Source organism: Misgurnus anguillicaudatus, chromosome 25, assembly GCF_027580225.2.
Source record: "Misgurnus anguillicaudatus chromosome 25, ASM2758022v2, whole genome shotgun sequence".
NCBI lineage: Eukaryota > Metazoa > Chordata > Actinopteri > Cypriniformes > Cobitidae > Misgurnus > Misgurnus anguillicaudatus.
Genome location: NC_073361.2, coordinates 26,192,855 through 26,214,316, shown reverse-complemented (window position 1 = coordinate 26,214,316; position 21,462 = coordinate 26,192,855). Strand labels below are relative to the sequence as shown.

The 21,462-nt window shown below is 36.0% G+C and overlaps 1 protein-coding gene across 6 annotated transcripts in view; it reads left to right on the top strand.

The window, feature by feature from the left end:
- Window positions 1-20,383, top strand: part of palmdb (palmdelphin b) — a 43,052-nt gene extending 22,669 nt beyond the window's left edge. For 4 of the 6 annotated variants that reach the window (XM_055183018.2, XM_055183016.2, XM_055183017.2 and 1 more), the window contains 3 exons: window positions 16,061-18,104; window positions 18,264-18,352; window positions 19,372-20,383. In XM_055183018.2, coding sequence (XP_055038993.2) covers window positions 16,061-18,104; window positions 18,264-18,352; window positions 19,372-19,455 — 2,217 coding nt within the window. In that variant the 3' untranslated portion in view covers window positions 19,456-20,383. Of the gene's footprint in view, window positions 1-2,510; window positions 5,066-9,102; window positions 10,233-16,060; window positions 18,105-18,263; window positions 18,353-19,371 lie in introns of those variants that run through there. The other 2 variants (XM_055183020.2, XM_055183019.2) reach the window with 2 other exon arrangements.
- Window positions 20,384-21,462: the final 1,079 nt, after the last annotated feature.

Here is a 21,462-nt window from a genome sequence, read left to right as displayed (position 1 = left end):
TACATACCGGACTACGAGGAGGAGGAGTCCCCAGTAACTCCGACGGGAGACTCCGGGCTGGGATTGGCAAGGTGTTCACCTATCAATGCAAGGGATGATGACTCGAGTCTCAACTTTGTGAGTTGTCTCCCTCCTGAAGTGGAGTGTGGTGAGCCTGTTACTATGATCTTCATGGGATATCAAAATGCAGAATCCGATGAGGAAGATGAAGGAATCCAGGCCGAACTTGTAGTTATTGGTGATGATGAAGAAGATTGTGTGCGTGGTAAAGATTCGGATGCAGAGGACGCCCATTTGTCTTACCACCCACAGGGTTACCACAGCAAAATCTTTAAGCCCAATAATATGTACCGCTCTGAGATCAGACCGGGTGGCATCAGAACCTACAACTTTGGAGGACGGGATTTTGGAAATGAATTGGAAAGTCCAGTTGCCACAGGTATAATTCGAGGATGAGACAGCATTTTTGTAACTAAATTCATACTAACTTTCTACTAAGAAGACTCAGTCTGACAGAAGATTTCTGCTTCTTTACTCCCACCTAGTGGTCCAGAATATCTCACAAACCTACACGACGTTTGAAGCATTTGTAAACAATAATAATACTAAACATTAACCCAGAATTGTTCAACTGCATGCCATGCATGAATATTGTATATGAGTATATTTAACAGCTTAAAAATACAATAAATATCCACTTTGAGTTTTTAACTTGCTGTTTTCCCCTCTCTTTTTTTTCCTACATTACATTTTAATAGCAATATATCAACAGGTTTCAATGTTAAAACACATGTTTGACACATCTTATGCAACATTTTTCAGTATGCTTTACACAAAGCTCCTCATTGTATTTCATTTTAAATACATCTGCGTCTGACAGCTAACGTGTGATTCAGAGATGTTTTGTAGTTTTCTTCTTCACCGGAGAAATGTGTCGCTCCCATCCATCAGCCGTAATTTATCACTTTGTCCTTGCTTGCTTTTAAGACGCTGCGACTGCTCGAGAGGGCTTACATAACGTTTTCTAAAGAGAATGTTATGTAATAACCCCTGGCTTGCGTTATATAAGCAGCGAAATTAACACAAAAATCCTCCAAAGTTTGCATGCTTTTGTTTCAGTGCTCGATTTAGAGTTGGTGCATGCTAAATGTGTTTACTGAAATCGCATCCTCCCCTCTGTAGGCAACACACTGCAGAGAAATCTGCTGATTGAAGTACTGAAAACTGTTATTGTCCTTTCCACAGCAATGCCAATGAAAGAGTCTCGGATAGGAAAGTACATGTAACCTTCACACAGCAAGATTCACGTGTCGGCATCATGTGTTGCATTAGGATTATAAAAAGGAGAGACTGAAAAAAACTGCTTGACATTATTCATATTTTAATAGCAATGCAGGATTTGTTCATGTTGTACATAATGATTTTCAGCATTTTTTATTAATTTTTGTAATTTTGTTTTATTATGTTTTTTTCTTTTTTTTAACTCTTGGTTTGCAGTTCCTTTTTGTACTTTTATGGGTATACAACACATTAAAATGTTGCACCTTTTTGGGTACAATATTATACCATAGCAACCTATTGTGTACCAGTTAAATACAAAACATTTAACTGTACCTTTGAGGTACAAAATAGGTCAGAAATGTACCAAAAAAGGTACAACATTATATTATGTTTTGTATATAAAACTTAAAAGATTTGCATTTTCTTTAAAAAATCTAGACAGTTTGCTCACCACCATGTCATCCAGGGTGTTGATGTCTTTCTTTGTTTAGTCGAGAGGAATTTATGTTTTTTGAGGAGGGCATTCCGGGATTTTTCTCATTTTGATGGACTTTGGTGGGCCCCAATACGTAGCAGTTTTGATGCAGTTTTGGATTGCAGTTTCGGGGGACTCTAGACGATTCTAGACGAGGCGTAGGGGTCTTATAAATGATTGTCATTTTTGGTAAGAAAAAAGATTGCACTTTTAAACCACAACTTCTCGTCTTTCTCCGGTCCTGTGGCGCGCCAGCGCGACCTCACGTAATACGTTATCATGTCAAGAGGTCACGGATGATGTATGCGAAACTACGCCCCAGTGTTTACAAGTGTGGACAAAGAGGACCTTTGTGTCAGTTTATTGTTTAAAATGGTCCGCAAATGTGTGTTATATATATATAACGCGTGACCTTTCAATGTCATTACCCAATTATGTGAGGTCACACTAGCACGTCACAGAGCCGGGGGGAGGAGGATAAGTTCTGGTTTGAGGGTGCATTATTTTTTCTTGCCAAAAGTGACGGTCGTTTCTCTGGATGGGACCCTTGTGCCTCGTTTGGGATCATTTAGAGTTCTTTGCAACGGCAATTTTAAACTGCATTGGGGCTGTTGAGTGTTGGGGTCCATTAAAGTCCATTAAAATGAGAAAAATCCTGGAATGTTTTCCTCGGAAACGTGGTTTCTTCTCGGCTGAGCAAGGAGAGACATCGGCATTTTGGATGACATGGTGGTGAGTGAATAATCATGGATTTTTTTTAAAATGGACTAATCCTTTAAGGGTATCACCCCTACAGTAAAGGTACAGTAAAGTTTATTTCCTGAAAGTGTATCTAAACATCTTTCGTATGACAAATTTACTTAAGAAGCAAAATTGTATAGGAGAATATATTTTTAGTTTTTACTCTAGTTTATAGTTTTGATGAATAGTTTTTTTTCTTGGTTTCAACATTATTTTATCAAGGTTTAAGACAGGAAACAAATTCCAAATGCAGTAAGAATTAAGTTTGTTTTTTTCTTATTTAAAAAAAGTGCCTAAAAGGTTTACTCTTAAAAATAGTTTGTTATTGAATAACACATTTTGTGTTATACTATTTTTACACATTATGTATCATTTTAACACATTTTGTGTTACATTGTGTTTAAAATGGACAACACAAGTTGAGTTAAAAGGATCATGAAATACACAGAGATGTGTATAGTTAAGTACAGATTGTGTTGTTTTTATCACAAAAGTTTTTAGTGTTCAGAGGCAGCAATGCCATAGAAGAAACATTTTTGATTCCTCAAAGAACCATTCAGTCAAAGGTTCTTAGAAAAAACTATTCATTCATACGTTTTTATCATTTAAAACATCTTTTTTTCACTACAAGAATTTTTTATGAAATTGAAAGTTTCTTTGGATGTTAAAGGTTCCTTATGTCATGGGTCCCCCAAAAGTGGCTTTCCCAAATTTCAAGAGATAAAAGATGAGGCAAAAATAGTAAAAGTTCACTGTCTAGGCAATTTGTAAACAATTTGCTGTCTTTATAGCATCACATTTGTGACCCTGGACCATAAAACCAGTTATAAATCGCACTGGTATATTTGAAGAGTTTGGTTCCAAAACTCGATAAACGGCATTTAAAAAAATTTGTATTATATCAGGTCAGTATTAAAAAGTAAATTCTTCATTTTACGCAAAATTCGATACCCGTCGTTTGATTCTGTCATCTTTTCTCCCTTTTTTATAAAAAAGCAATAAACGTCGGTCTTCATTTTCTGCAGAATGCAATAAATCCGCTCAACAAATCACAGCTCACTATTGCATGCATTGTAAATAACAATGGCGGCGCTTTGAATACACACGGAATCCTAGTTTTCCTCATCTATTTTGTACTTCGGGATCAACAAACAAACAAAAACGAAATAATACTTTTGATGGCATTGATAAACCTGTGGTGGTTTTCTGTGGCGGGGAAGAAACGTAAGCCATCAAAATCTAAAAATGTACATAAGAGGCACTCGGGCGAAGGAAAAATGCCGGCTGTTGCTTGTTCTCCGACAGCATCAAGCTTCTGTCATGCTAACACATTGACCCCAGAGGATCTTATGAAAAACTTTCCATTATTTCACTCAAAGTTAACGAAAATTGCTGTCAAAAAAGTTCAGTGACGATGTCCCTAGTATAACAGCAGCAATGACAGTGTTCCTAATGTCAAAGTAAGTGTTTTGATTAATGCCATTAATGTTTATTTTTTTTAATCAATGTATACAACTAAATAAATATAAAATGGCAAAGATGAATGAACATTTATATAGTGATTTAATAGATTTATAGCATTTTGAAAAAAAAGTCATGGATTTATTGAATTTTGCGGAAAAAATAATAAGTTTTTATAATAAATCTTTGAAAATCAAATTATGTTTTTCATTTTTCGTGTTATTATTATAACCTAAAGATGCTATGTGAAAGTTTTCATCTTGTCACTTTCTTGGCATAGAAAGCACATTTTTACCTAAATTAGTCAAAATGGATTTTTTTCCAAACTCTAAATTTGTAGCAATAGCCAACAATACATTGTATGGGTCAAAATTATCTATTTTTTATACCAAAATCATTAGATTATGTAAAGATAATTTTCCATGAAGATGGTTTGTACATTTAGTAATATGTGTTGCTAAGGACTTCATGGACAACTTTCAAGGCGATGTTCTCAATATTTAAATTCAAATATTGCCCTATCCTAAGAAACCATATAGACTACATAAAATTAAAGCTTATTTTTTCAGCTGTAAGATGATGTATAAATCTCAATTTCGGTTTTGGGGCCCTGTAATATCTGTTATATACAATATATATGGATATCAATCCAAAAATGATTCTTCTATGGCATCGTGAAGAACCTTGATTTTTAAGAGTGATGTTGAATATGAAAATAATATTTGCTGTATATTATACATATGTTGGCATGAACACAAATCATAATTTGTCTGACAAGAGACAGTAAAGTTGAAATATTATTTATTACACTTTAAAATGTCAAACTTTGCTTTTGATACAAGTTTCAGAGAGACAGTACAATACTCAGTACAGATTGTGTAAAAACTGATTACCTGAAAAATCCTTGAAAATCTGCCGGATTGACAGAAAGCTTTTAAAGAAATTTCTTGTGAGACGATGTGCGTGTGTCAGAACGGCAAAGGCTGCTCAGCTATTGGTTGTTTCTGGCACATTGAGAGTAAGTGCCAGTCTCTGTGGTTACAGCAGAAGCAGAGATTCACTGAGCACGCACCTTCTCTCCTCGCTCCGCTCCTGTCATAACACAAGGTAGGACCATTATAGAAATGACCAGAGAGAATTACAGTAAATCATTACGTGCAACTTTAGCTGCTAAATGAACCTGTTTTGTATTTAGACGTAGTTTATGTTGGCTTGTTTTATATATGTGTATATAGTGATGGTGTAATGCGCTGGTGTGGTCTAAAGTGACTTTTTGTACATGTGTGTATTTGCGCAGATGAAAAGCTTTGTATCTTTCTGCACATTTATTGTTATTTTAAAAAAAATTCTGCTTTGATTGTGTATGTTGCCGTCCTGTTAGGAGTAGATCTTTTCTTTCATCCCTGCTTAGAAAGGCACATTTTTCTTCTAAAATTTCATACCGTTACATCATTAAACTAATAGAAAGTATAAATTTCAGAGTTGGCTTTTGTAACATCTATAGCGTCTCATTCATTCAATAAACTCATTATGGGTTTTGTATTCTTTTATATCTTCTTTTATAATACCGTATGAGTCAAAGGTGTGAGATGTTGGTGTCTCTGTGGATCAAACTGCGAAGCAGTCAGCCCGAGACCTGCTGAAGTTTAATTAATCCCAGACTGCTTGTAGAAACCTCAAGCGCATAAGATTTGAGATCTGAGATGTTGACAGTGAATATCCCAGCCGCGCTGAGGTGAATGTGGGTGTGTAAGTATGTGTGTGGGTTAAAGTGAATTAGAAGTGCTGGCGTGGGTGAGCCGAGGCGTGTATGTTAGACGCCTGGGGTAAACGTGAGACTGTGGATGAATCTGATTACCGGTGAGAATGTCCTTTGCTCCACTTTACACTGCCGCTAATGCAGTGAAGGGCAGAGCCGTTAATGTGCTGGCTTTTTGTCACACAGAAGGTCTATGTGCAATTATGTCATTTACATTTTTGCACTTGGCAGATGCTTTTAGGAACTTGGAGTGCTTTCGAGGTATGCATTGGTGTACATTATGTGTGTTTACTGAGAATTAAAACAAAGACCTTGGCATTGCTATCGCTAAGCCTAAGCAGTTGGGCAAATGTTATTATGAACTTAAAGAGATAGTAATTGTGTCATCATGTTGTTCTAAATCTGTATGAATTTTTTTTCTGATGAACACTAAAGAAGATATTTTGATAGATGATGGTAAGCACACAGCTGATTGTAATCATTGACTTCCATAGTAGAAAAAACAAAAAAGATGAAATTGAATGGGTACCGTGTGTGCTTACCATCATTTATCAAAATATCTTCTTCATCATTTATCACAATACTTATATAAGATTTCTTTTCCTACTATGGTAGTCAGCTTACCAACAAAATCCTTTTTTTGTGTTTATCAAAAAAAAAACTCATACAAGTTTCGTTTTTAGATCATTTGTATTAGAAGATAAATGTGATTATGAGCATAAAAATTTGATTTCACATTGATTTTAGTCTTTGACCTGACCTTACTCAGTCAATATTAAAGATATTACAATATTTTTAAAGAATGTTCTTTACTTAGTATGATTTCATGTAAATCACAAAAAAATGACTTTAGTTGCGTTTTTACAGGCGGGTGATTCTCACGAAAACTTGGTTTTAAAAATGTCAAGCATGAAAATGTAAAAATTGCTTAAATTTACTTTTTTTCCCACCAGACATTGAAAAACAAAGTCTGGAGTAAATGGGAACATTACTTTAAAAACTTTTAGTTATCGTTTAACACTCTTTGTAACATAATTTAAAAAATGAGTCCTTAAAAATCTCATTACCGCAACAGTCAGAAAACATCAACACTGACATATTTTCAAAATGACATGACAAACCTGAAAGAACATAATTTGGAGATTCTGCACATGCATTTAAAATCAACGTATTATGCTTCTATTAATTAAATTAACATTTAATAAGCATCTGTTGCGGTAATGATAATCAAAATGTCGTGTAAGCATTCTGACAAGACAATATTTCAAATTAACTGTAAAAAAAATTATCTTACATGGTAGCCATCTTGAAGTAACTGGTCCATGTGCTTGGTCACTCAAAATCAAACTTTATTAAAATTCTGTATGTGTGCTTAAACTGTTCTCAAAAAGTGTTGCGGAAGATGAGAACATCAGGCATGGACACATCATTTTCCTAATTTTTCTTCATTATTATTATACATGAATATTCAGTAAATATTTTTTCTGTCATCTAAAGTAGTCTAGCAAAACATCCATTTATTTTTTTTCTTAATATTTTTGTGTTAATTTGATTAAATTACAACATAACACATGTTCAAACACAGCCGGACACATTGCGGTAATGAGAATTTCAGCAGAAAATGAGATAAAATTTACAATTATAAATTCTTATGTTGAAATCACACATTGTGCAAGGTAGAACACAGTATTGTGTTAATTCTGATGCTTTTTAATGTTACTATATTACACATTTTACAGCTAAAATCATTAGTGCCGTGGTGTTTCAATGGTTTCGTGAGAATCACCCAGGCAAGGTCACAATTTATGCTTTTAGTAGCTTGTGTATTTAAGTAACTGTATATAAAGTAGACCTATGATCAGTCTTATTTATTACAGTTTTTCTCAGTCGCTTTGGAGCATTTCTTGAATCATTCTTAAAATTTGCGAAATAATGCATGCATTTCTCAGAACAATTCATACAAACAGCACAACATCATGGATCTCGTGCAAAAGCCTGTAAATTGTTTAAGGGGTCAGTGTGAAAATCTGACTTCTTCCATGTTTAAGTGCTATAATTGGGTCCCAAGTGCTTCTGTCAACCTAGAAAATGTGAAAAAGAACAACCCAGTATCTTTGTTTTGGTAACTCATTCTCTGCAGGCATGTGAAAAATTACGTCGTTCAGATTTCGCCTGTTTTGTGAGGTAGGTAGCAAGGCAAATTACAATAATACCGCCCCTTATTCTGCACTATCCAACCACAGCACTGCCATTTAGTGCAGAGAGAAACCACTATCAACAAACCACTATCATTGCTGTCCTACCCAGTCTCACGAGGTTTCGTGATATATTCACGTAACTTTTTGATTATTTTTTCGTGATATTATCACGAATTTCCACGTTTTTTCGTGATCGTATACCGAATTCGTGTTTTCGTGTGATTATCACATATTGGTTACTCAACTGCTTTTTCCTATTTTTAAACCATTGTCGCTTCGGTTTAGGGTTAGATTTGATGCTTGCATTAGAATGTTACTTTATGTTTCGGTTTATACTATTTTTTCTGATTTATTTTTTTATATGTCGCCTGGCGTTAGGGTTAGAGTTGGGTTTGGGTAGGGATGTCATTTTATGTAAATCTAACCCTAAACCGAAGCGACAATGGTAAAAAATAAGACAAAACAGTTGATTAACCAATATGTGATAATCACACGAAAACAGGAATTCATTATACAATCACGAAAAAACGCAGTAATTTGTGATATCACAAAAAAAGAATAAAGAAATTACGTGACTATTTAACGAAATTTCGTGAGACTGGGCTGTGCCATCAGTGTTTGCATTTCATCAGCTCATTTGCATTTTAAAGGACACACCCAAAAACAGCACATTTTTGCTTGGACTTACAAAGTGGCAATTTCAAAATGCTATATAAAATTATCTATTGGGTATTTTGAGCAATTCATTATACAATCACGAAAAACGCGGAAATTTGTGTTAATATCACAAAAATAAAGAAATTACGTGACTATATAACGAAATTTCGTGAGACTGGGCTGTGCCATCAGTGTTTGCATTTCATCAGCTCATTTGCATTTTAAAGGACACACCCAAAAACAGCACATTTTTGCTTGGACTTACAAAGTGGCAATTTCAAAATTCTATATAAAATTATCTATTGGGTATTTTGAGCTAAAACTTCACATACGCACTCTGGAAACACAAAAGCTCTTTAAAAATCCTTACTTCATCTCTCAAAAGTAAATTTTTACTTTTAAATTTGTAATTTTTAAAAGTCAGTCCACGTGTCATTGTTCATGAAGACAAAGTCAAACTTTTTAGCCATGTTGTCAATATATTTAAATATATTTTTTTACCAAACCAAAAGTTTTTTTTTCAGTGTACCAAGTGTACACACTTATGTGTGTCTGTGGATGAATTCAGATTGATGAATTCAAAACAATGGGAATTTGCTTTTATGTTGTGTACAACTGACTTGATGATGTGGAGGTTGAACAAAATGTTTTAAAAATTGTATTTCTTATCTGAGAAATGCTCCAAAGCGACTGAGAAAAACTGTAATTTTCAGATTGTTCAGACATTTGAGTCTTTACCACACAGTGATGTTTTTGTTACCTGGGAACATTGTTCTTGTTCTGAAATGTCTAAAGGCTCAATACCCATCACAAACAGTTCTTGCTTTAGCTATGAATGGCCACCTACGCTCTGTCCACCCCTACACCCGCTTGTAAATCCCCCTCAAGATTCACAGCTTATTTTCTTTCTGAACACAGTGTGCTTATAGTTACAATGCTGTGCAAGTAACATTATAACTTTTAAATGTTACATTTATTACTGATGTGAAGATTAAATTTTTTTATTTATGCATTTGGCGAGTTTTTTATATAAAGCAATTAACTGTATAGTGCATTCAACATATACATTTTATTCATCAGTATGTGTGACTTTTGCATTACTAATACAATGATTTACCTATTGAGTTTAGGGTGTTACTGATGGCTCATTACTAATGACATCACTTCCTGTAAAGAAAAAAATCCATTTTACCATCTGAACGTCTGACACGGTTGTGGCTAAAAGGAATACAGCTACGGCCAAAATCTTGTGAAGTCTCACCGGATGAGCACCGTTTTTTAACCTTATCCTAACCCTAAACCCAACTTTTCATGGGATTTGGGCTGTAGCTGTATCCCCTCTAGCCAGAATTTTCTGACACGTGACTTTATTGACAAGCCACTTATTGACCAGTCTGCCAAAACCGAAGTTGTTAAAAACACTGGTCTGGCCAATCAGATTTGAGCATTCGACAGCAATATCCCCTAAGGGGATCACTCATGCCAACATTTGCCCAATTCACAGTGACATTTCTGCCAATAGTTTTCACATCAGAGTTACTTTCAATCCACACGTCCACTGAGGTGATACTGAGCCCAGTTCTTTCGCATTTTTCTGAGATGTGACTGTCCTGGTGAGGTGGAGATGATTTCCTTCTGGCTGTTTATCCTAAAGCTCACGGTAGGTACTGGGACACGCTGCATTCAATGTGAATCTTATTGTCGCTGAATAATTTATAGAATACAGATTGTCTTGACACAAATGCTGAGATGGGGAGCGTGCATGCATGTTGAAGTTTCTCACCAGACGAGGTGACAGCTAAAAGGGGGCTGGGTTATGTTGCTATGGCAGTCCACACTTGTGGCTTGTCATTTTCATGAGGCATTGTGTGATTTCTCTTGCTTGATTGGGGTGAAACGGGCAGGGGCTGAAGTGGATGGTAATTTCACGTACCGTAAAACTTCAAATAATAGCCCGGGCTTTTATTTTCCCAAACCTATCATCACACCAGGCGTCTAAAAGAGACAGGCGTCTATAAGAGACAGGCTTTTAATTTCATTGTTCCAGCATGACAGCAGGAGGTTACGTTTTATTTTTAATTTGAATGTGTTTGACAAATTAGTTCTTGTAATAACAACAGTCTTAAATTATTGGCAGTATAAATAAAGCAAACAATGATATGTTTTTTTATTGGTTGTTGCGTGAAATCTTACCCAGATACAACAGTGCTATTTTCTGATTGGCTATTGTGTAGCCTCTTCTCTCTTTTTTTGTATTGGCTCGCTCGACTAGAACTCTAGGGAAGACGGGCTTGATGGAGAGAGAGAGCAGTGCGGCCAGATACATTTTAGGCGCTGCAGCATATTAAAAATGATAAATATTGTTTCCGCGTGAGAAATACAATGTGTGGCGGGAGTGCATGCACGACAAAAGACTGAAAGCCCGTCTATTATCAGCGGCCTCAAAACACTACCGGCCCACCGGGAAAAGTCCAGAGTCTCCCGATTGCCACTTCGCTACTGTCATCATCACCTCAATCCTGGCGACGAAGCTTGTTGTGTTGTCATAGTGATGAGTAAAGGAACGACTGCGTCTGTCACGTGACATCTACCGGTAAGCAAAAAAAACTTTAGAACTGTCTTAAACAGACTATCTGACGGGTTTTAGAAGATTAAATACAACCCGAAACTAAAAAACAGACCAGGCCTTCATTTGAGACAGGCGTTTATTTACCCAAACCTGTCGTCACACCAGGCGTCTAAAAGAGACAGGCGTCTATTTGGGACTCGGCTATTATTTGAAGTTTTACGGTAATTCAGACTGTTTTTAAGGATTGCATTAGCATGCTGGTTGAGTTTGGAATGATTGTAGAGGATTTCATGCAGTGGTTGTAATTATACTAAACAGACATCAAGAAATACATACAAACTGGTTGACAGCAAGTGTTTCAAGCCGAAGCAAATTTAAGGATGGCATTTGCCCACCCCTGCTGTCTGTACAATCCCCACATTACATGTTATTTTCTGTGTATATTTGTGGCTTTGATATATAAAGGAATCGTTTTTTTATCCGGATAGCAGCTGAATTCTTGTCAGAAAAAAATTGAGATCACACATCACTTGTCACTTGGCAGCCGGCGTGAATGAGATCAGAAAAATTCATCAGTAAACAAACAGCACTGCCATGATCAAACATGTTATGCGTGGCCACATCAACAACAAAATAAATAAATAAAATGCAGTGTGATTTTATTTTTATTCATACAAAATTTATTTCCTGTGAAAGTGTTTGCAGAAGTATGAACAACAAAATGTGGTCAGTGGTTGTCAGTAAAGACATTAAAGGTTTAATTCATACTAAAATAACAGGAGGCACATTTTACATTTGAAGAATATTGGCATTTCTTTCTTATATATATATATATATTTCTATAGGCTACAACAGTGAATCAGGACTGATCAGCTGTCAGCAGACTAACACACTGTTAGACTTAACTGTAAATTCTACAGTTACTTACCACAAAATGCCCAGTAAAATACCATCATTTTCTTTTCCAGTTCATTACCGTAATATGCATTGCATTATGGGTATTAACATTTAATTTACAGTGATTTACTGTATGTTTTGAATTTGCGGTAGACGGCTGTAAAACAACAGTAGTAGTGCTATTGTAGTTGAATAAAACAATGTTATAAAAGCATATAAAATGGAAAAATAAAATAAGGATCCATGAAATGAAATACATTTTATTTGTTATGCTTTTGGCAGTGAAGCAAATTTCAAAATGTGAATTGCTTTTCAGCAGTGTAAATAATTTATTGAGAATTGTAGATAGAAACAAGAAAGGGATTATGGATAAATGCTTATTTGACCTCAAGACTTCAAAACACTAGTGACGCCAAGATTTCGCTCCTCTGAGCACTGTGGTAGTGTTACGGACCTACGACATGGGCGACCCGGGTTTGATTCCCCTTCAAGGCAATATTTTTTTCTAACTAAGTTACAGTAAGGTTATTACTGTATAATGGAACTGCGGTAAAGGCATCATACTGTAAAAACATTTACAGTCATGGTACTTTAATGGGGCAGTTACAGTAACTCAGTTACAGCAAAGTTACAGTATAAATACAATAAAAAGTCTAACAGTAACATTGTGTTTCACAGAAAAAAGTCATATGGGTTTAAGACATGAGAGTGCCTTTTTAAAAAATAAATAAAATACAGTTTCCAAAAAATGATCTTATCTTTATGGTTCTATAAAGTACCTTTAAACAGAACTATTTTGGGGCACAAAAGGTTCTTTGTTGTGAAAAAGCTTCTTGAGACTTTAAAAAATGAAAGAAAAAAGTTAATTTAAATTTTTGACTAAAAATCTTTGGAGAACCTTTGGTTTATGTATAGCATTGCTGTAAAGAACCCTTTTAGAGCCTTTATTTAATTGTGTGAATAATTATGCAATACACTGTAAAAAATCCTGTAAAAAAGCAGTAATTTACTGCAGGTAACAAATAGCCAGCAAGCTTCTGTATTTTATACCACATTAAAAACACTGTAAAACTAATTACAATAGTCAACAGCATACAGTATAATACTGTAACTCGTGGTATATTTATATTTAAAATGATTTACATCACTTGTTTTTTGCCATACTGTAAAATTCTATACAGTAAAACTAATCACTGCAGTTTTGTAATATATTAAAATACAGTATATTTAATGTGAAGTACAATTACGCTAGTTTATGACAGTATGCAATATTCTTACAGTAAACCATAGATTCTAACTAATCAGTTATAACTATTATTAACACAGATTATAACTAACTGTATTTAATAAAGTTTTAAACGTAGGTTTGGGACCAAGGAGCCTAATCTTTTCAGGCTTGTCAATCATCATGGAGAGCATACAGTACATAAGGCATTCTCCATGCCTCCTCGCCCAGATGCAATTCTTTTGACACGTCCCTTCTCCTCCCCATATCCTCCTTCACTGCTCTCTTTCGTCCTCTGTGTAGTTCTGTTGGGGTTGGGGGGTTGAAATTGGAGCAAGCCAAGTTTGTTTACCACTTATCATTAAGAGTATTGAATTACAGTTAAAGCATTTGAATGTTACATCCTTTCTGCAAACAAAAATGTACACAATGATATTACTGATTCTTACTGTAGATGTCACACATTAGGGAGTGGTTTCCCGGACAGGAATTTTTAATTAGGAAATATAGTTTTAACAAACATGCCTTACTAAAACATTACTTGTGTGCTTTTTGAGGCAAAACAAAGGACATTGATGTATTTTAAGATATGTCAGTGCAAGATGTTTTCAGCCTGGACAGCTCTTGCATTTGTTGTAGTCTAGGACTAGTTTAATCCCTGTCCGGGAAACCGCCCCATATGTCAATTATGACAACATTCAAATAAGACTTATGAGCATCAATGCAGATCACAATTTTTTGTTCTGCCGAGAGAAAACAAAGCACCATGTGTATATTTTTCAATCAAAATATTCACTTGTGGGTCAGCTATCCCTTTAACATTTGTACCAGTCATAGCACTTCTATGTATTTTGCCTCCAAGATGTGCAAGCTTTGCAGCTTTGCAGTTTCCATCTCAAGGCAACTTTGGGTGGTTTTTCATTGGGCGTCCTCAATACATGGCCAAGCCATCTTAGTCTGCGTTTTTTGATCTCCAGAGACATATGCAAGAGTAATTTCTAAAAATTTCATAATAAGCAGACGGTGATTCTCACGAAAACTTGGTTTTAAAAATGTCAAGCATGAAAATGTAAAAATTGCTTAAATTTACTTTTTTCCCACCAGACATTGAAAAACAAAGTCTGGAGTAAATGGGAACATTAATTTAAAAACTTTTACTTATCATTTAACACTTTTTGTAACATAATTTAAAAAATTAGTCCTAAAAAATCTCATTACCGCAACAGTCAGAAAACATCAACACTGACATATTTTCAAAATGACATGACAAACCTGAAAGAACATAATTTGGAGATTCTGCACATTTAAAATCAAAGTATTATGCTTCTATTAATTAAATTAACATTTAATAAGCATCTGTTGCGGTAATGATAATCAAAATGTCGTGTAAGCGTTCTGACAAGACAATATTTCAAATTAACTGTAAAAAAATGATCTTACCTGGTAGCCATCTTGAAGTAACTGGTCCATGTGCTTGGTCACTCAAAATGAAACTTTATTAAAACTCTGTATGTGTGCTTAAACTGTTCTCAAAAAGTGTTGCGGAGGATGAGAACATCAGGGATGGACACATCATTTTCCTAATTTTTCTTCATTATTATTATACATGAATATTAAGTAAATATTATTTCTGTCATCTAAAGTAGTCTAGCAAAACATCCATTTTTTTTTTCTTAATATTTTTGTGTTATTTTAATTAAATTAAAACATAACGCATGTTCAAACACAGCCGGACACATTGCAGTAATGAGAATTTCAGCAGAAAATGAGATAAAATTTCCAATTATAAATTCTTATGTTGAAATCACACATTGTGCAAGGTAGAACACAGTATTGTGTTAATTCTGATGCTTTTTAATGTTACTATATTACACATTTTAAAGCTAAAATCATTAGTGCCGTGGTGTTTCAATGGTTTCGTGAGAATCACCCAGACGTACTGGTAACAAAAGACGCTCTGGTTAAGGTGCAAGTAACGAGCGACAAGACCTCCTCTGTCTATAAAGACTTATCTTTTGTTATCTTTAGTGCATTTTCACTTTAACTTTAACTTATTAGATTTTTAAAACACTGGTGAGCATTTAGTTAGTGAGTGGCAATTTTCTGCAATTTGTATATTCCAAAAACTATATAAACATAAAGCTTATAAACATATATACTTTAACACATTTTGGTTTTATTATCACCATAAGTTGCTGTGTGTGGTTGTTAAATAAAGTGTCTTGTGTTTATGCTCAAGTGGGCTCAGTGATATGTTATTAATAACAATATTAAGGTGTTTTCTGGCTCAAAGAGGGAAAACTCACTGTTGTATGTCTCGAAAGAAACGAATGCATTTTGTGATGTAGTCGATTATCTAGATATTACACTTTTTTAAGTTGAGACTCTATAAATCGAGGGGAGGGGGGGCCTAAAAAACCTCTCAGCCCCAGGGCCTAACATTAGGTTAAGGCGGCCCTGGGAATGAAGTACTGCATATGTATATATTTCATTGACCTTCTTATACAAATTTGTATTAAACAGATGTTGCAATCTGAGTCAAATGAAAAGGTAAGAATTTTAATGCCATATAAAACTAACACTGATGACTAACATGCTTTTTTTGAGGTGCTGTGCAATTATAACACCACTGGTGCCTGTCGACACTTGAAGACAAAAACTTTCACACAAATCTAACATTACATAAGCTCTAGACTAAAGCTGAGTGGGTGCTAATTGGCTGATTCCGTGGTTTGGGAAATGAGATTTGTATTACTGCAGTTTAAATTTCTTCTTCATTTTCTATCTTCTCTTGCAGGGAGCTATAACTGAGGTTGAAGAGGTGAATAGATTGGAGGACGGTGGCACTGGTCATTGTCATCTACAGAATCCAGAACATTCAGAACTGAAGTCCCTATCTGAACCGGTAACCATGGAAACAAACGAACACTCCGGCACAGCAAACATAATCGATTGTGAAATGGAAGTCCTGGAGACTGAGTTACCTGAGAGCAAGGACACAGAAAACAAAGACCAAGTCTGCTACAATGACGACGTATTAGAGTCTGTTAGTGCAAAAGTAGTGGCAGATATTTTATCGGGTCTGCCTTCTGTGGAGAACGAGACCGACGAGCCTGCAGAGGCTCTTGTGTTAGAGGATACCAGAGAAGAACTTTACCGCAACGAGTCAATTACCTCTTCAATCTCCGACACTCCTTCGAGTGCGGAGAGTGTGTGCGAGAATGATGTCTTGCATAGGAGGCAAGATTCAACCAGGCAGGAACCAGCAGAGAACATTGTGACCCAACTTGAAGACACTGACGTTGGAGATATGTTAGACCCTTTGGGTACAGAAGCACAGGAAGCCATCTTGGATGATTTCGGATGTGATGATCAAGACGAAACCATTCTGGAGCACTACATCCGAGAGGATGTGCTATCAGATGTCTCAACGGAATCTTGCCACGACCCGGAAGAACTGGACGAATGTCTTCGGGTTGAAATAGCCGCAGCGTCATCAGAGAGCGAAACTGAAATGGAGAAATGGAGGAACATCTTCTCATCTTCCATCAATAAGGAAGATGACGATTCTTATATCGACAGCCTTGAGCTGAGCGCACAGGAACTCTTTATTCAAAAACCTGAAGTTCGGAATGGTGATGATAATGATGATTCGAAGGAATGTGAAGAGCAAGAGATCCCTGTTGCAGAAGAAGTGCTAGAACAACCAGAAGCCGAGCCGAATCAGCAACTACAGGAGATATCTTACAGCGCTACCACGCTGTTCCACGAACTGTCCAAGATTTCCGAAGACGACGAGGAGCTTGGTCGAGCCTCGGCAACTCAGAAAAGCAATTCCTTTGATTCTGTCAAGTCTGATTCCAGCAAAAAGATGCCTAAAGATTATTGTGTGATTCAAGAAATGAAGAGCGAGAATGTCAGCACCGAACATGTGGATTTTAAAGTTGCCCGTCAACAGTGGTTAGAGATAGAAGAGCAAACGAAAAACCTGACGCCCCATCCAACCACACCAACTCCTAGATCTGGGACCTGTCACAATTTTATGTACACGCCAGTCCGCAATATTGACAGGCCAAAGCGCGACCTCGAAAGTCTGACGCTTTTAGAAGACTACGCACATACGCAGTTTAGTCCCTCCTCTGAAGATTCAGGGCTAGATGACTCCAGTTACAGGTCACCGTTCGATGACCCAGATACTCCGATCGAGATCCGCATGACGGGTGAACGAGAAGAAAACTTGAGGCGCGACAGAGGAATGTCGAAATCCTATTCCAGTGACTGTGTACAGATGAGAGCCAGATCTGTCAGTTTAAACCCTGGAATACTATGCCAGGAAGTCGATGAGAAAAGAAAGATGTTCGAACATCAGGAGGACAACGGAAGAATACCGAAATCTCCCAGTTACAACACGCCTTCATTCATCATTACCTCTTCACCAACCAAAGGCTCGCCAAAACGGGATCTGGCTGCCAATAGCGTCATCATCCTCGAACCTGAACCTCCGAGCCCACGGCACGGAAGGATGGTGTCCTCCAAATCTGCTGACTGGAGATCAGAGGATAACCCAAATGTCATCATTCTGGAAACATCGAACCTAATAATTCGCAGCGCATCTGAGTTTAACTTAAATTCTGCTTCGGAGGAAACCCAAGAGAAGATGTTTCTCAACAACCCATTTTTTAAGCTGCGCTCCAGGAGCACAATATCTCTTGTGGATGAGGAGATTAAAGCGGTCAAACAGAGAGAAGAGGAACTCAAACGTCAAAGAGCCAGCATTTACTCGAAAGACCATTTTCTGATGTCTCCGAATCGTTTGGATGGATCACTGTTTAGTAATTCAGGTATACAAAAAAATCAATTTTATAACTTTAATCATTTTCATCAGTTTTCAGTGTTTCAACTTTATCTGTGTTTAAATCTAGGGAAGTTGTAACTTTGCAACCACTTTTATTTTAAGGCAAAAAATATACGATCAATTAATTAATTGTTATTCATTTCAGATGATGTGCCAATTAAATGCAAGTCATCCCCTTCATCCCCAATGAAAACATGCAGAATGGATCGTTCAGTTCTTTCATGTGATCATCGAGTAAGTCCACTTTAAATGTTTTAGTTAATTTGACCACTAACAATGTAAAAAGTATACATCACTAGGAAAAGTATGATTTTCTAAACTTTTTCATCACAAATCTAAAATTGTATTATTGATTTCCGTATTTTAAGATCGAATGTCTGGGTCTTTTGGAAGTTGTACAGTATGACATCAAAATCTATAATAAAAATGTATTTTAAAGTACTAATTATAAAACATTTAGTTCCGGCCCTTGATTCTGATTTTTTTGCAAACGATACCAAGCACCGATTTCTTGTCGTCATAATCACCTGAAACCAATGCAACAGTGGCGGCTCGTGACTGCTCAATCGAGGGGCGCAAATTCAAAATAAATGTTCGGAGTGTCATGTGTGTTGCTTGTGTCTTTAAAATATGTGTTTGTTGTGTCATGTGAACCGTGTGCATCACATGTTTTGTCAAAATAAGTGCCTGCTGCACACGCATCAAAACCGTTTATGATAAAAGAAACGCTCACGTTTACAAAATACACGCAAGACACTCCCTTAACGGTACACTCTGATTACGCATGAGATTATGCGAGTATCTGGCAAACGCGAGCGTCTCTTTTATCATAAACTTATTTTGACGAGACAAGTAATGCACATAAGATCTCTCGACGCGCAGAACACATATTTTGAAATTACGAACCACACAAATGACGGGCTACATACATGTTGTAACGAACTTCACGAGCGCCCTCGAAAAAGAAGTCATCAGCCGCCACTAACGCCCATTACTGATTCTTCAATCAGTTTAATATTTGTATTGTGTGGAAACCAATTAATAAAAAAATAAGGTACTCGAAGCCAGTACTGTATCGTGAATATGTCACGTCTGAAGGTGTTGCATTGACTCTTCTTTCTGTCGTGCCTAACAAAGCCCTTCAGCAGTGAAATATTCCATGATATAGCACAAGCCTCAAGTACCTTATTGTTAAAAATAAACCTTTTATAAAAAGAATATCATTTTAAAAATGTTTCAAATGTTTTTTCTAGTTCCCTGAGACCTATTCAGGAGAACGACGTAAAAGTGCCATGGCTTTGCGTTGGGAGGCGGGGGAGTTCGCAAGCAATGATTAAATAATGCAGGATGGACATCAATGTAGAAGATTTTCAATGCTCAGACTCTTGTTTGTTTATCGTGACTGCATACACACTTGCTACTGCTGCTTGTGTAACTTTGTTATTGATCCAGAAAACCTTGTATAAGCCAAGATGCCTAAATGTTATTTGATTGTAATGTTTTATCTATATTTGTGATTCCTCCTTGGTGAGGTGTCTTGAGAGATTTGTAAACCACATTTTTAGTGTTTTGTCTACAGAGGTAAAGAGAATGTACTGCATATTGTATTTTCTTGTAAGGCAATGTTTGTATATCCCTATATTATATAGAAATTATGAAGCAGTATTATAGTATTTTAAGGATAAACTAATGTAAAAATGTGTACACGATGGATCTATTTTGTTAAATAGCACAAAATCAATTGGGTATTGTTTAAAGCAACAGCATGGAGTAATGTTTTTAAACGATCCAAGTACGTGTACATTAAATGATGCACATTTTAACATTTAGACTCATTATATGAAGTTTTAAAACGATGATCAAGGAGAACCATGAACTATTTAATAACTTATTATTACTAAAAACCTGTCGCTTTGCTCCCTTCAAAAAAATGTGTATATTAATGTCACCCACATGCAATTGCTTATAAAACATGAGTATCCTATTGCTTGCTAATGTTTGCATCCATATGAGTCCGTCTCATGAAATATTTGCTTTGCATACCATTTTGAATGTTTAAAATACAATGCAAAAATAAAATGCGAATTAAAGCAAAATGTCTATTTATGCTAAAACACGGTAAGAAAATGTCACTAAATTGCCTCGAGTGGTTTTTGTTAATTACTTTAATTATACTTGGCCTGCCAATGTAGTTTGTCCCGCCAGCTTCAAAATGAAATGTTTTACAATTCTAATAATAAAGATGCATTTATGCCATGTCGTAATTACCGTACTTACAAGACTTATTTAAAACGCATTCACGTCCTCCTAGAGCTTGTGTAGATTGGAAGTTTTCTGAGAGCTCCGATTTGTACCATTCTAGTTGTTACCTGACGTACTTTCTGTGTTCTGTGCTAGCATAAGTATTAAAATGTAATCTAAAGTGCTAATTATGAATTTTACATCTGTCATATATTCCTTTAAGTGGTTGTAATTTTGCAGTCACGTGTTATCGGGATTTGGAATTGGCGCTAATCTATTTTTTTTTGTTTAAAAACAAGAGTAAATATAACCATGTCAGGGGTAAAATGAAAAAAAAAAAACAAAGGAGGAAGAAAATAAAAAGAAAGGCAATTTACATGAATTTTTTTTTCAAATTATTGATTTTGGATATTGTCTCTACATATATTTTAACATCTTTAAATTCTTCAAAATGTGGCATTTTTTCATTCCATTTGACTTTATGAATATAATAACGGTCAATTATAATAATTAAATCAAGCATAAACAGAATATTACTATCAACATCAAACAAATACAATTTTAGCATAATAGGCTATCAATTTCTTTAGAGTTAACAGGCTTCATAACTTTTCTTTGTAGTAAGTACTGAGCTCTTTCCAAAATATTTGGGTTTTGGGACACTCCCAAAATAAATGATTATTTGTCTCAGGGGAAATGTTACAAAAAACACAAATATCTTCTATATTTACTTTACCTAGTTCGATTTAACGCAGCGCCGGAAGAACTGACAGGCGTATGACGTCAAAATACCGCGAGAGCGAAACGAGAACTCTACGGAAGAGCCTACTTTCAAATCGCTCTCGCGAAACTTTGACGTCACCCGCCTGACGGTTTTGCAGCGCTGCATGAAGTTAAACAAGCCTATTGACACTTGTCACTCACATCTAGACCCCGCCCTAACCCTAACGTAATGTCGAGCCTGTCACCAGTTTTAGCGAGTTTTCTCCTTCATAAAAGCGCTCGAAGACAAATCTGGTGAAAAGTTTTGTCAGAACTGCCCCGCCAGCACGAGCTGTGCTGTCCTGTACGTCGCGCACCTGGATCGCCTCTCTCAGCCATAA